Below are 14,494 nucleotides of genomic sequence, written 5' to 3' on the forward strand. Positions count from 1 at the left end.
CCCCCGCTGCTGGCCCGTGTGGGAGGAAGCCAGGTGCCGGAGAGAAACCCACTGGTGGAGTGAATGCGGGTGAGGGTGTAGTGAGAGCCCCATAAAACTTCCCTGGAATAGCCCGGGGACAGCTGGCCAAGTGCGCTGTGTCCTGTGGGGTCGACCGCGGGGTTGCCGCCGCCGACAGATTGAGGAGACAGGCTGCCGTGTTTTGGGGTCTCCGGGAAACTCCTAAGATGAGGATTTGAGTTGTCAGAGAGGTGACTCCAGGAGGCCCCGAGGGGGGGTGGGGACGGGAGATTAGGACGCCAGGGAGCACTTGACTCTGGGCAACCGGGGACCTCAGGAGACCGCATCAGAGCAGTCCCACCCCAGGGGCGACGGAGGTGGGGCGTTTATCCACACCCAACCGCCTTTGGATCTCCTTTGTCCAATACTTAAAGGTCCTCAAGATTCTCAAGCCCTTGGAGCACGTGGGCACCTGCCCAGGCCTTTTACAAAATAACACAGTGTGTGATCCTTGCAGAAGTAGAATGTAAACATGCGATGAGATTGCACCCAGTTTTTCAGCAATTGTCTTTTTTTTTTTTTATTATTTTGGGAGAGAGGGAGAGAACGCGGGCGAGCAGGGGAAGGGCTGAGAGAGGGAGAGAGAGAATCCCAAACAGGCCCCCCCGCACTGTCCGCGGCGGAGCCCGATGAAGGGCTCGATCTCACGCACTGTAAGATCACGACCCGAGCCAAAGTCGAGAGTTGGAGGCCCAACCGACTGAGCCACCCAGGTGCCCCTCGGCAATTTCCTTTTGAAATGTCACAACATACCGTGGACACTCTGATCAGTGCAGACATCTACCAGTTCTCTTCCGGGCCGTCACATACAAAGTTCCGCGATGGTGACGGACCGTGCACTCGGCCGGTCCAGCCCAAGAGCGTCCCGGCCCCACTGAGAGCGGTGTTGCAGGACGCATCTTCCTGCTGGAGCTCCTACTTCAGTTGGGTGAGTCGATACAGGTGAAAATGCTGGAAGGATGGGTGTGTGTGTTTCCTCGTGCGGCTGCCGTATTTACTCTTCTCGTTAAGTCCTGACCGTTCCCCGTGTGTTTTTTCGGAGGCGGGTGATGCGAGCGTATTAACCGATCCCCTCTCGTGGAACCTCGGAGTCACTTCTCTGGTGTTCCGGTTACTCGGGGTGTTTCTAAATCTTACTTTCAGATCCACCCAGTGGATCTCAACTGGGTGTTTTTGTTCCTCAGGGACATCTGGTGATGTCTGGGGACGTCTCTGGTGGTTACGACGGGGGGTGGGGGCTGCTACTGGCATCTGGTGGGTAGAAACCAGGGACGCCACCGAATGTCCTATAATGCACAGGGCGGCCCCACGAGAAAGACTGCTTTGGCCCCAAAAGTCCACAGTGCTGTGGTTGAGAATCCTGCACCATTCCATTCAGCGTCTTGGGGACAGGAGTCTCTAGAAGGGTCTTTTTGTGTGTGTGTGTGTGGCATGAAGGGAAGTTTCCTTTGCTTTGAAATTTCTCTGGTTAAAACATAGATTCTCAGGCTCTGCCGCCGGATTGAAAGGGTTAGAAGCTTAGAGGTGGCGCCTGGGAACCCCAATTTTATCTTGAATAAAATCTCCAGGAGAATCCTATCCTTCCTTCCGAAATATGTATATTTCCACGTTCCCACAGATAACGCGTATATATCAGAAGGTACATTCAGGGGCGCCCGGGTGGCTCAGTCAGTTAAGGTTCTGACTTCAGCTCAGGTCCTGATCTTGCGGGTTCGAGCCCTGCATTGGGCTCTCTGCTCTCAGCAGTGGAGCCCGCTTTGGATCCTCTGTCCCACCCCCCTCTCTGCCCACTCCCTGCTCTCTCTCTCTCTCTCAAAAATGAATAGAAATTAAAAAAAAAAAAAAAGAAGTGAGGGGCGCCTGGGTGGCTCAGTCGATTGAGCAACCGACTTCAGCTCAGGCCACCATCTCACGGTTTGCGAGTTCGAGCCCCGTGTCGCGTTCTGTGCTGACAGCTCAGAGCCTGGAGCCTGCTTCGGAGTCTGTGTCTCCCTCTCTCTGCCCCTCCCCCACTCAGGCTCTGTCTCTCAGAAATGAATAAACATTAAGAAACATTTTTTTACAAGAAGTTGTATTCGGAAGTCTGGAATCCGTTTCACCTGACGACAGTCAAGATGTCAGGAGGCTCGCTTCCTTCTGGAGGATTTAGGGGAGAATCCAAGTCCTTGTTTTTTCCAGCTTCTGGAATCGCGGGCGTTCCTTGGCTCACAGCCACTTCCTGTATCCCATCTCCTACTCCTTCCTCTGACCTTCTTCCGTCCCTCTTATAGGGAGCCTTGTGATTGCCTTTAGGGCCCACTTGGATAATCCAGGAGAATCTCCCCACCGTCTCAAGGTCCTTAATTGCGTCTACAACGTTCCTTTTGCCATGTACGTGCATCCTTGTGCAGGGGCCGTGCTAATCTTCTCTGTATCAATCCAATTTTAGGATACGGGCTGCCACAGAGAACACTCCTTTATACCATTTGAAATAACATTCACACTTTCGGGGCAGTAGGACGTGGTTATCTTTGGTACAGGACACTATTCAGTCCTCCACATTCCCCTGTAGCGTGCTGTAATTGCGGCTGGGTCTGTGGATGTATCATCACTTATTATGTATCAAAAATGTAGCATATCAGTCAGGATTAAGGGTGGGAAACAAATTAAGAGGTCTTTTTTTTTTTTTAAGTCAATGATATGCTCCGTGTGGGGCTTGAACTCATGGCCCCAAGATCAAGAGTCCTGTGCTGTACTGACTGAGCCAGCCAGGCGCCCTGAAAAACCAGTTGAAGTCTTAAAAAAAATTTTTTTAATGTTTATTTATTTATTTTACATTTATTTAATTTTGAGACAGAGAGAGATAGAGCATGAACAGGGGAGGGGCAGAGAGAGAGAGAGGGAGACACAGAATCTGAAACAGGCTCCAGGCTCTGAGCTGTCAGCACAGAGCCCGACGCGGGGCTCGAACTCACGGACCGCGAGATCACGACCTGAGCCAAAGTCAGACGCTTAACTGACCAAGCCACCCAGGCGCCCCAATGTTTATTTATTTTTGAAAGAGAGACAGAGAGCGAGGGAGGCGGGGGGGGGGGGGGGGGTGGCGGGAACAGAGAGGGAGACACAGAATCCGAAACAGGCTCCAGGCTCCGAGCTGCCAGCACAGAGCCCGACGCGGGGCTCGAACTCACGGACCGCGAGATCATGACCTGAGCTGAAGTCGGACGCTTAACCGACTGAGCCACCCAGTCTTTTAACAGAAAGGGTTTAACACAGGAAACTCTGCGGCTGTAGCCTGAAAGCAGCCGCAGACTGCGCCGAATGAGTAAATGGATGGGCGTGGCCATGTACTAATAAAACTTTATTTACAAAAACAGGCAGTGGGCTGGATTTGGCGGCAGCGGGGGGGGGGGGGGGGGGGGATAGTTTGCCAACTCCTGGTGCCCAGGAGTGGACCAGGACTGGGCCTACAGGAATGATCCTGCAGAACTTGCTCACCAGGGGAACCGAAGCTCCTCGAAATCAAGGCAGAGAGTCAGGTGGGCCTTGAAACCTCCCACGCTGGGCACACACCCTGTATCTGTGATCCAGAAATAGAATGCCGCCTTTGCCTCGGCCACAACTGCTTTCCGACGCCCTCCAAGCCTGTCACCGGACAAGGGGATGCACCTTCCAGAACAGCAGGTGTTTCCGTGCCTGGCAGCTGGCAGAGCGAAGGGGAAGCAAAAAGCAAGACAGCTCTGGGTCTCTCCTGGCCTTCCAGACTCCCCCAGGCATCTGCGTCAGTGGACCTGAGCACGCGCCCAGCTGCGGGAAAGTCCGTGAGCGCGGCAACGGCTCGGCAGCCTCCGCCTGGAAAGGGGCTGGATCGGGGCGGGTTCTGATGTCAACCCACCACGTCCTCCTCGTTTACCGCTGTACGTTATGGCGATGGTAAGAATGATTGGGTAATTGTAGGATGCATAATCATGGAGCCTATTATATGTAATTGCAGGATTAGGAACAGAGTAATTATCACGCAGTGTAATAAATTATGTAATGAAATGGAATCGCACATGGATCATGAATCACATAATTGGATTACACCCTCCAGGAACCTGGTTATCTTACTTACGTTCCCTGGATGGTCCCGGCAGGTTGGCAGGTGGAGTGGTGAGAGGGTGTGGGTAAACGGGGTGGGATCAGGGTAGATTAAGGGGGGTTGAGGGCAGAGCAGGAGGACAGGGTGAGGTTGGGGCTGGGGCTTCAGGTGACAGGGGCAGGTGGGCTGAACATGGGGATGGTTGCTGAAGTTTAGCCCAAGGCTAGGAGAGGTGAGGAGAAGCAGGAGGGGAAGTCGAATAATGGGTTAATTAGGTCAGAGGTTGGCAAACCATGGCCCAGGGGCCCCAATCTGCCCAGCTGCCTGTTTTTCTTCTTAGTGTTAAAAATTGAGGGATGCCTGGGTGGCTCAGTCCGTTGAGCGGCCGACTTCGGCTCAGGTCATGATCTCACGGTCCGTGAGTTCGAGCCCCGCGTCGGGCTCTGTGCTGACAGCTCGGAGCCCGGAGCCTGCTTTGGATTCTCTGTCTTGGCCCCTCCCCTGCTCATATTCTGTCTCTCTCCCTCTCTCAAAAATAAATAAACTTCAAAAAATAAAAATAGGGGCGCCTGGGTGGTGCAGTCGGTTAAGCGTCCGACTTCAGCCAGGTCACGATCTCGCGGTCCGTGAGTTCGAGCCCCGCGTCGGGCTCTGGGCTGATGGCTCAGAGCCTGGAGCCTGTTTCCGATTCTGTGTCTCCCTCTCTCTCTGCCCCTCCCCCGTTCATGCTCTGTCTCTCTCTGTCCCAAAAATAAATAAACGTTGAAAAAAAAAACCTGCCAAAACAAAAATTTTCCATTAAAAAAATACACTTAGGGGCTCCTGGGTGGCTCAGTCGGTTGAGCGGCCGACTTCGGCTCAGGTCATGATCTCACGGTCTGTGAGTTCAAGCCCTGCGTCGGGCTCTGGGCTGATGGCTCAGAGCCTGGAGCCTGTTTCCGATTCTGTGTCTCCCTCTCTCTCTGCCCCTTCCCCGTTCATGCTCTGTCTCTCTCTGTCCCAAAAATAAATAAACGTTGAAAAAAAAAAAAAAGTAAAAATAAATAAATAAAAATTGAGATGAAACTCAGATAGCATAAACTTAGCCGGGCGAAAGTGTACTGTTATGCCCAGAATTCGTGATCCCCAAAGACCGCCAGGGAGCCGAGTCCGACGTAAAGGCAAAAGAGCCTTTATTCGAGCGAGCTCGAGCTCAATCCCCTACCTGCACCGACGCAGCGGTGAGATACCGGAGAGAGAGCGAGTTTCAAAAGCACAAAGGTTTTATAGGGGTCTAGGGGCAGTTGGTGAGGTAATGGCTGTGGCCTCAGCCGATTGGCTGGGGAAGGGTCGTGGCCTCAGCCGATTGGCTGGGGAAGGGTAGGAGTCCTGTTCCGCAGGTCGCTGGGCGTGTTTTGATCAGGAAGTTTGAACGGGTGAGCGGGAGGTTACTCAAGGGGAGGAGGCGTGGTCTAGGTGAAGGACACAGGACAAGATGGAGTTGGCTGGCTAGGCCCACCCTTTCAGTACAACCCCGTGGCATTTAGCACGTTCCCAATGTCGTGCAGCCATCACCACCATCTGCCTCCAGAACTTCTCTATCTTCCCAAACTGGAACTCTGTCCCCGTTAAAGACGAACCCCCCCCCAGCTCCCTCCCCCAGCCCCTGGCGCCCCCCCCCCCCATTCTACTTTCTGTCTCTACAGATTCGGCTACTCAAGGGACCTTCTATAAGTGGGATCATATTTATTTGTCCTTTTGTGACTGGCTTCTTTCACCCAGCATAGTGTCCTCAAGGCTCATCCATGTCGTAGCCTGGGTCAGACTTTCCTTCCTTCTTAAGGCTGAAGAATATTCCAGAACGTGGATAGACCGCGGTTTGCTCATCCATTCATCTCTTGATGGACATGCTGGGTTGCTTCCACGTTTTAGCTCTTGTCACCCATACTGCTGTGAACACGGGTGTACAAATATCTCTTCAAGACCCTGCTTTCAGTTCTTCGGGGGAATGTTCCCAGAAGCGGGATTCCTGGCTCACCCGGGAATTGTATTTTTCAGCTTTTTAGGGCCCTCCCGACCGTCTTGCACAGCGACTTGCACCGTCTTCCATTCTCACCGGCAGGGCACCCGGGTGCCAACTTCCCCACGCCCTCATCAACGCTTGCTGTTTGTTTTTTTTTAATGTGTGTGTGTGTGTGTGTGTGTGTGTTTTAACGTTTTATTCATTTTTTTGAGAGACAGAGCGCGAGCAGGGGAGGGGCAGAGAGAGAAGGAGACGCAGAATCCGAAGCAGGCTCCAGGCCCTGAGCTGTCAGCACAGAGCCCGACGCGGGGCTCGAACCCACGAACCGCGAGATCACGACCTCAGCTGAAGTCGGAGGCTTAACAGACTGAGCCACCCCGGCGCCGCAAGACTGGGATTTTCTCAGTCAACATCACGCTAACACTCATTCCCGTCCTTGGTCGGAGAAAATCCTCCTGCAGAGAGAAGGGCAGGAGTGAGCCGGCCCCTCGCCCACAGGTATGGCCTTGGCTACAAGACTCGGTCGATCCCGAGCCAGCCCCTTCCGTTCCCACAGCACAAGGCACAAGCAGCAACGTGAGCCCCTCCCCCCCGCCCCGCCCCCGTTCCCAAGCCTCGAGGGTGACACGATGGACCCCACGTGCTGAGGGACACGGGGCCAAGGGCTGCGCACCTTTTGTAGCGAGCAGCCAGCAAGCCAGCCCCCTCTGTCAGGGAGCGAGGGGGCAGTTACGCAGAAGACACGCTGTGTAGACCGTGCGCCCAGCTACGGAAACTGCCGGGTGTCAGGGGAGAGGAGAGAAGCTTTTGCAGCCCGGCGCAGTCAGCAAAGACCTGCAGGGGCCCCGGTGGCCTGCGTCTTCTGACACGACGCAGACAGTTCTGGCCTGGCCGTTTTCACTGCTGTCTAATACTCCCCCGTGTGAACCGCACCCCCACCCCCTCCAAGGCTGCTTCCGGCCTCCCAGCCCAAGTGCAAGGCTCCCTGAGGGCGTACTCGGAGGAGAGCCTCAGGCCTGGGTAACGCTGCTGCGGGTCCTGCTTTTAGCTTTTTCTGTTCCTGGTAGCTCAGAGCCCTCAGGGAAACCCGCTCCCGGTGGCCGAGCTCACGGCCCCTGCCCTGGCCACTCAAATGCGGAAGCCACCCCAGATCTTAAGAGCGGGATCCTCAAATTCACCCAGGAAACCCTGAGCTGGGTGAGGTTCCGTTTCTGCCCCCTGGTGGGATGGGGGCTCAAAACAGAAATTAAAAGGAGCTGCAGAAAAAGGAGGGTTTGTTCTCTGCATATGCGAGTTTATGAAATGAGATTCTTACCTGCTACGTTCGAAAAAACAACAGACAACAGACGGGGCTGTAGGTTGAAGATGAGTGTGTCCCAACTTGCTTGGGCTAAGAGCGACAGCTACCGCATGAATGTCCTCGGTTCAGATCCCGGATCTTTCCTTCTCTGCAGTATCTTTTTTTTTTTTTTAAGTTAGCCCCCCCCCTTTTTTTTAACGCATATTCATTTTTCAGAGAGAGAGCGCAAGCAGGGGAGAGGCAGAGACAGAGGGAGACCCAGAATCCGAAGCAGGCTCCAGGCTCTGAGCTGTCAGCACAGAGCCCGACGCGGGGCTCGAACCCACGAACCGCGAGCTCATGACCTGAGCCGAAGTCGGACGCTTAACCCACTGAGCTCCCCAGGCGCCCCCTTTTCTCTGCAATATCTTGAGTCGCGTTCGTGGGTGGGAAGTGTGTTCAACAGCGTGTGTGTGTGTGTGTGCGCGTGTGTTAAGTGCTAGGCTGTTTTTGTTGTTTTTGCTGATTCGGGAGCGAAAGGAAGCCACCACACGTCTGAGGCTTTCGTTTTTTCTATTTTTTTTAATGTCTGCTGTTAATAAAATATTTTTACAGAGACCAAAAAGTCAGAATAGTGCAAAACATCTCAACACCATGCATTCATGACCGCTTCTCGTTGGGTTTTAAATGTTTGTTCCAAGTCACGTATTTACAGAGAGATGGGGGCATCTGTGCCGACGCCAGACCAACGGGATGGAATTAAAACAAACGAACGAACAAACAGCATTTTGATTTCACATTTGCAATCACATGCTTAGAGAAGGTATGTGGAGGAATGAACCCCCCTGGACTGCGTGGCCGGGTCTGGGGGGGGGCGGTCTCAGGGTGCCAGGGTCAGGGGTGAAGCGTGAGTCCCCCTGGCTGTGTGGCCTGGGATGCGCAGGGGACCCTCCGCCTGTGACCTGGGTCTCGAGAGAGCCACCGCGGTTAGGCAGGGGTTGGGGAAGGGGGAGGTCTTACTCGACACCGTCAACTTGATTTCTCTCTTTAAAAAAAATAAAAGGCAAAGAGAAAAGCAACACGTGTCAGCGAAGACGACTTTGGTCCTTGACGATTCTTAGGAAAGGATGTTCAGGGGGCAGGCGGTGTCGCGATACGAACCCGAACCCCCAGCGAGCTCCCCTCCCTCTCCACCGGGGCAGCAGAGTGTGGGGCGACTCTGGGCTGTCCCTGCTCTGCCCCGCCCCTCAGTGTCCCCATCTGCAAAACGAACAGCACAGGGTGTGGGGGACAGAAAGGTCTCTGAGGTCCCAAAGATTTCTAGTTGGGTGTTAAGTTTTTTGCATCTCTGATGGGGTCACGGTGAGGTGTCAGGCTCTGGAGCCTGAGAGGGATTGCGGGTCAAGGCCAGGCACCTGCTCGTGTAACATAAATCCTTCCAGGCTGGACCGGGGAGAGCCAGAGAGACCGGTGGGTTCCTCTTCCTTCTAGATCCCTGATTTCCCTTTCTCCCCATCTCCGAGTCTCTCTCTCTCTCCATCTCAAGGTCTGTGTCCTCTTACCTTCTCTCTCTCTCCTTCCCTCCTCTTCTCTGTGTCCTTACTCTGGGACACTGTCCCTCTTGTGGGGGAGGGGTGGATGGGGAGAGGGGTAGGCTCTGTCCAAGATACAATGTCGCACTCCCCGACTAGGGGCCAGCCCTACTCCACCCTTCCCCTCACCCCTGGAAATCTAGGGCCAGATCGTGGCGTGAAATGGGTCCGAATACAACCCCTAGACCCCACCAGGCTCAGAACTTCGGGCCACCCCAGGTGAGGTGGTGAGTGGCCTTGGGGAAAACCCTGCTCCTCTCTGAGCCTTGTTCCAATACAGGAACTTCCTAGTTCCAGAGGCTTCGGGCCTCCTAGACTCCTTTCCTTTCCTCTCTCCTCCTCGTCTGCTCTCGTCCTCTCTTCCCCGTGTGTCCTGCGACCCAGTCGCAGGCTGGCTGGAACGCCTTCTGTGTGCCCAGGTCTATGTGGGAGGGGAAGGTTGGTATGGCCAGACATGGATAGACACGCAGGCGGACCCTCCACCCCAAGACCGTTCAACTAGGCATAGCCTTCCATCTTCCCCCTGTGCCCGGTCTGTGCTGGGTGAACTTGGGGCTGTCAAGAGGCCTCAGACCCCAGTCCGGGGGGGAGGGGGGGGGGGAACAGGGCCTGTCCCATGACATCAGGGACAGAGGGGTGGGGACGGGGGCTGGGGAAGTCCTGAGGAGGAGCAGGGAGGGTTTTCTACAGGACAGGATATTGGGGATGAGTCTTGAGGGATAAATAGGAGTCCCCTGGGGGAAAGAAGAGGGAGGAAATTTCTAAAACAGCTCTAGCCTGCGAGTCAGGGGAAAAAAAAAATCATTCAACAAATACTCCCTGAAGCTCCCTCCATGTGCCTGGGCTGGTGCTGGGGAACTGGACACACACACACACACACACACACACACACACACACACGCAGGTGCGCGCACGCACGTACGCACGCGCGCACGGCGCGCGCGCGCTCATACATACACGCACACACACGCGGGCCTTGACCAGAGACTCCCAAGGATCTCTGGGGAAATAAGTTGGCTCGCTCAGGCAGAAGCTCAGCTCCCCCTTTTCTTGCTGGTCACCCATAAATCCCGCAGGGCTCGCCCCAAGTCACGTTACCTCCCCTTTGGCTGTTGGCTGGTGGTCTCAATCCACCTCACTCCCACCCCCCTAACCCAGTGGCCAAAATTTAAAATCTGCCCCTCAGTCCATGTGACAGAGATTCTCAGCTCCCCCCTTGCCACCTCCCAGCCTGCCCCTGGCCCCTGCCCCTCCCCCGCTGTCCTGTATGAGAACCTGCATCTCAACCTCTGGTTCAGAACCTTCAGTCACCCACTGCTGCCGAAACTCAGGGGACATATGCAGCACCTCCAGGTAACGCAGGAAATGGTGCCACTTCTCCCAGACTTGTCCACGTGCCGGGAAACCATCAGTGTAAACACACAACTCCCAGCACCTAGGATTTGCACATGGCCTCCTTAGAAATGCCAGACCCTTGGCCAGTGCACAGCAGGAACAACTGTACCCATCGGCCCTGGCCTCGTCTAAGGGGTGGGTTTTTGTTTTTTCCTTTTTACTCTATCTCCCAAAATCTTTCCAGGAATTAATTTCAGTATCCCGAAAGCACTCTCTCTCTCTCCCCCAAACTGCATCGGTCCATTCTCCATGAGGTAGCCAGAGGGAGCTTCTGACGCCTGAAATCCAGACTGTTCTCAGCTTTAAGATCTCCTGGGGCTCCCCAAATCTCTTCGGGTAAAATCAGAACTCCCCAGAGCAGCATACAAGGCCCTGCCCGGTCTGATATCCCTGCAGGTCTCCCCGACATCAGCACCTTCTCCCTGTGGTCCCCCTCGCCAGCCACAGTGACCTCGCTGCGCTTCAAACCTGCCCACCTCAGCCTCCGCACCTACGGTTCCCTCTGGTGCTTGGTCAGTCTGGCAGGAAAAGCAAACGGCCCATAAGCACCCGTCCAACATGGAAAAGCAGATTCTGGGCAAAGACAAGCCGTGACAACCTTTACCAAAAGATTCTGTCTCCGTGAGCTAAAATGGGGGAAACTTGACTCTGGCCAGATTGCCCCACCAACACCTGCTGGAGGAAGAGCTCCAGGCAGGTGGAGGCCCCTCCTGGGGGTATCCTGCGGCACGGTGCCTGAATGAATGAATGAGATTTTGGAGACTAAGCTCCGAGCATGTTGGTATATTTACACACACACACATATATACACACACCTAGAGTTTCTGGTCTCTTTCTCGCCTGCCTGGAGAATTCTGGGAGAGGAAGAAGGGGTTGGGGGTGGGGGGCGGTGCCTGGGTCCAGGGAGTCCCAAACCCTCACTCTTTCTTGGTGGGAGGTCAAGAGTTCTCAGGGAATCTTCCCATAGGGTCCCAGGGGAAGGGCTGAGGGCTGGGGTCTTGCTTGGCAGCCAGCCGTGGGAGGGGGCAGTGGGGGCCTTGGCCCAGAACCCCCATCCCTTGTGAGGAATGGGGGAGGTCCCCTGAGGAGGGGTTAGCAGCAATGGGGAGCTGTGTCGGGTCATCCGATTTCAGCCCACCCTTAGATGGGGCACACAGGCCACAGGGAGTGGGGAGAAGGTGTGGCACTGGGACCTTCGGCAAAGTCTCGAGCGGCTCTCTGGGCCGCAGTTCTGCCATCTGTTAAACGGGTGGGTTAAACTCTATGCTATGAGGATGGGTATGTTGGGGGAAAAGGAGAGGCAAACCCCCATGGGGAAGTGGGGGCAGTGCGGGTGCTTCAGAGCCGTCCACTTGGCCCCCAGGGTTTGGGCGCCCGAGGGCGCATGTGCTTTTGAAATCCCATCCTCCCCTCCCTCCCTGTTTATTTTTTGCACAAACATGAAAAGACACTCTGGTCCAACCTGGGCCCTCCAACCAGCTTTCTAGTGCCTCCAACCCCTAGACCACCCCAGGGGGCGCTCTAGGAAGCCCTGCCCCTTGCCCAGGGCCCGCCCCTCCAGGGAGCTGAGAGTTCCATACTTGGCAATTGGTCTTTGGGCCCCAGGATTTGGGGACCCATCTTATGGCTTTTCCAGGGGACAGGAGGCAGGGTCTCCCCGTACCAGAGCCCCAGGACCTGGCCTCCTCCACAGGGGGGCAGGACTCCCTCCCATCCCAGCTCGAAAGGTCCCCTAGGCGCTGGGGACTTGGCTTCTAGTAGGGGACGTGGCTTCTTCCTTCATCGCGCCCTAGGGCGTGGCTGCTCGAGGGGGCGGGGCGTCGTCCGTTCACCAGTCCCTAGAGGTGGGAGCTAAGTCAAGGGCGCAGGCGCACTCAGCCCTCCGCACAGAGCCCGGAGACTCGGCCTCTGGGAGGTCCCAGCGCACAGACGTCGCCCCGCCCCGCGCGCAGGCGCAGTGCTGCCCGCCCGCGTGCCCCGCGCTAGGGCGCAGGCGCCGCGCCGCCCTCCTCGGCGGAGCGCGTGTCCGACTTGAGCTTGACGAACTCCTTGGCCACCTCGTCGTTGCTGCGCTGTGACAGGATGCGCAGCACTGTGAGCCCCGTGTCGTCCATGTGGATGCGGCGACCCAGTGGCAGCCAGCAGGCGGCGCTCCCGCGCTGGGCCAGCTCCCGCAGCTGCAGCACGGCCAGCCCCACCGTGCGGTCCTCGCGCGCGAAGCAGTAGTCCTTGACGCACACCTGCAGCTCGTAGCACTCCGGGCCCGCGTCCGCGCTCAGCGTGCTGCGAGGGGGCGGGGCGTGAGGACAGCCCCGCCCGCCGGGCCACCACCCCCTCCTGCTGACCCCGCCTCCGCGCCGGGCCCCGCCCCCGAGGGCTGGGCCCCGCCCCGCCCCCAAGTAGTGTCTCTGCCCCGTCACTCCTTCCTCCCTTCTAACCCCCACCCCACCTCCAACCCACAATACCGCCACCATCCTACTTTCAGCCGAGGGCCAAACCCCGTCCCCACCCCAGGTGACACTTTTCCCAAGACACCCTGGCGAGGCCATGCTTCCACCCCGTCCAAAGCGCCCACACCTTTGGCCCGCTGAGCTGCTGCTCGCCACCCTGCCCCAGACGCCACGCCCGGAGGCCCCTTTACCAGGCTGCCACCTGAACTCCGGTTATCTCCTTGGCGTGCCCCACCCCCATACTTCCTAGCCCACCCCTCTTACCTCTAAGGAGATCTGTCCACGCGAACTGCTCTCAAGCGTCACCGTGAGTGACCCGCCCCACACTCCAGCCCGTCTCCCCCTACCAGCAGGCTGCGTCCCCAGTGATGCTGGGCTTCTGCCCCCAGGGGACCTGCCCTAATGGGCTATGCCCACACCGCTCCCTAGAAACACCCTCCCGGGCTGCATTCCTGGCCCTCAAGGACTACCAGCCACCCCAGGAGACATTTGTCCCCCAACTAGATCATGGGCCTGCTCCCAAGCATTGCATCAGGTGACCTACCACTCCAAAATCCTCTGACCAAGAGCCCTCTTCTTGTCCTTCAGGGGTCCCCACCTCTCCCCTGCTCTGATGCTCCCTTACCCCTCTGCATTTCTGTCCCCCAGGAACAGCCCCCTCCCCCCACTATCCTGCCCCAGTGAGGTTTACACCTGATCTAAATGTCTGCCCATCCCAAGTAATACCCTGATCAGACATATTTATGCTCCCCAGGTCATCTGCCCCTCTGGGCCCTGGATGCTTCTGACTAAGCTCATTCTTGCTCACCAGGAAGCCCCTTCTGGATGCGACCCCACCCCCACCCACTTGACGGGCATCCCCATGCCCTGGACCACGGTCTACTCCTGTCCCCCAATGCAGACTCCTCCTGACCTGCCCCAGCAGCCCTGACAAGGCTCACTGCTGACTCCAGGATACCTGCCCCCATGGCCCTGAGACCCTCACCCACACGTTCCTTGCCTCATCACGATCGCTCATGGCCCTTAACCAGACCTGAGTCTCCAACCCCAGAAATGACCCTGCCCCACATGCCCCCTCTGCTCAAACTTCCCTTCCTCTTCACAAGCCTTCATCAACATGTTATATCACATTCACTGCCTCCCCTGGGAACTGCCTGTCTCCCAAAGTGGTTACCTCCATCCCCTCGCCCACGTCACTCCTGCACCAAGGCGCCTCGCTTCCCAGGGCCCTCACCTAGGATATGACCCCTCTCGTTCCTGCACCCAGATACCACTGGCCCACCAGACTTCCCTCTGGCCTAGCGGGCCCCGAAATTCACGCAGCAGATGGCCCCTCCCCGTGATCCCCCAAGCATCCTCAGACTCACAACTGGAAGCTCTCGTTGTACTTGGGGGCCCAGCTGTTGTTCTTGGATTTGGTTGCAAACTTGCGTTTCTTGTCGCTGAGCTGGGGCCCGATGATGTTGACCTCGATGAATGGCCGGAAAATGCCAGAGGTCTGCCACTTGAGGTCATTGGCCGCCACCACTGTCGGGGGGAAGTAGAGGGTAAGACTGTCAGGGTCCTCTCTACGCAGCTGTGGTTTTCCACGCCTGTCTGAGAAGCCCCATTCCCCGCAATCTTCCTACAGCTAAGCGCGGCCGTATGACGAAGTTC

General features: G+C 56.6%; 2 protein-coding genes and 1 non-coding gene across 4 annotated transcripts in view; 1 reads left to right on the forward strand and 2 right to left on the reverse strand.

The window, feature by feature from the left end:
* Positions 1–4,722, forward strand: part of NIBAN3 (niban apoptosis regulator 3) — a 43,568-nt gene extending 38,846 nt beyond the window's left edge. The window contains exon 16 of one of the 2 annotated variants that reach the window (XR_007148872.1): positions 4,681–4,722. The gene's annotated coding sequence lies outside the window, so the exon portion shown is untranslated. The remainder of the gene's footprint in view (positions 1–4,680) is intronic. The other variant, XR_007148873.1, reaches the window with a different exon arrangement.
* LOC125161364 (U6 spliceosomal RNA) lies at positions 2,411–2,512 on the reverse strand. The gene has a single exon (XR_007150577.1). It is a non-coding gene; the product is annotated as a U6 spliceosomal RNA (small nuclear RNA).
* A 5,536-nt stretch (positions 4,723–10,258) lies between the features above and the next one.
* Positions 10,259–14,494, reverse strand: part of UNC13A (unc-13 homolog A) — a 56,871-nt gene continuing 52,635 nt past the window's right edge. Inside the window, 2 exon segments of the mRNA XM_047828011.1 lie at positions 10,259–12,671; positions 14,206–14,365. Of these exon segments, the coding sequence (XP_047683967.1) occupies positions 12,371–12,671; positions 14,206–14,365 (461 nt within the window). The 3' untranslated portion in view covers positions 10,259–12,370.

The sequence above is a fragment of the Prionailurus viverrinus genome, chromosome A2 (assembly GCF_022837055.1).
Source record: "Prionailurus viverrinus isolate Anna chromosome A2, UM_Priviv_1.0, whole genome shotgun sequence".
NCBI classification, from domain to species: domain Eukaryota; kingdom Metazoa; phylum Chordata; class Mammalia; order Carnivora; family Felidae; genus Prionailurus; species Prionailurus viverrinus.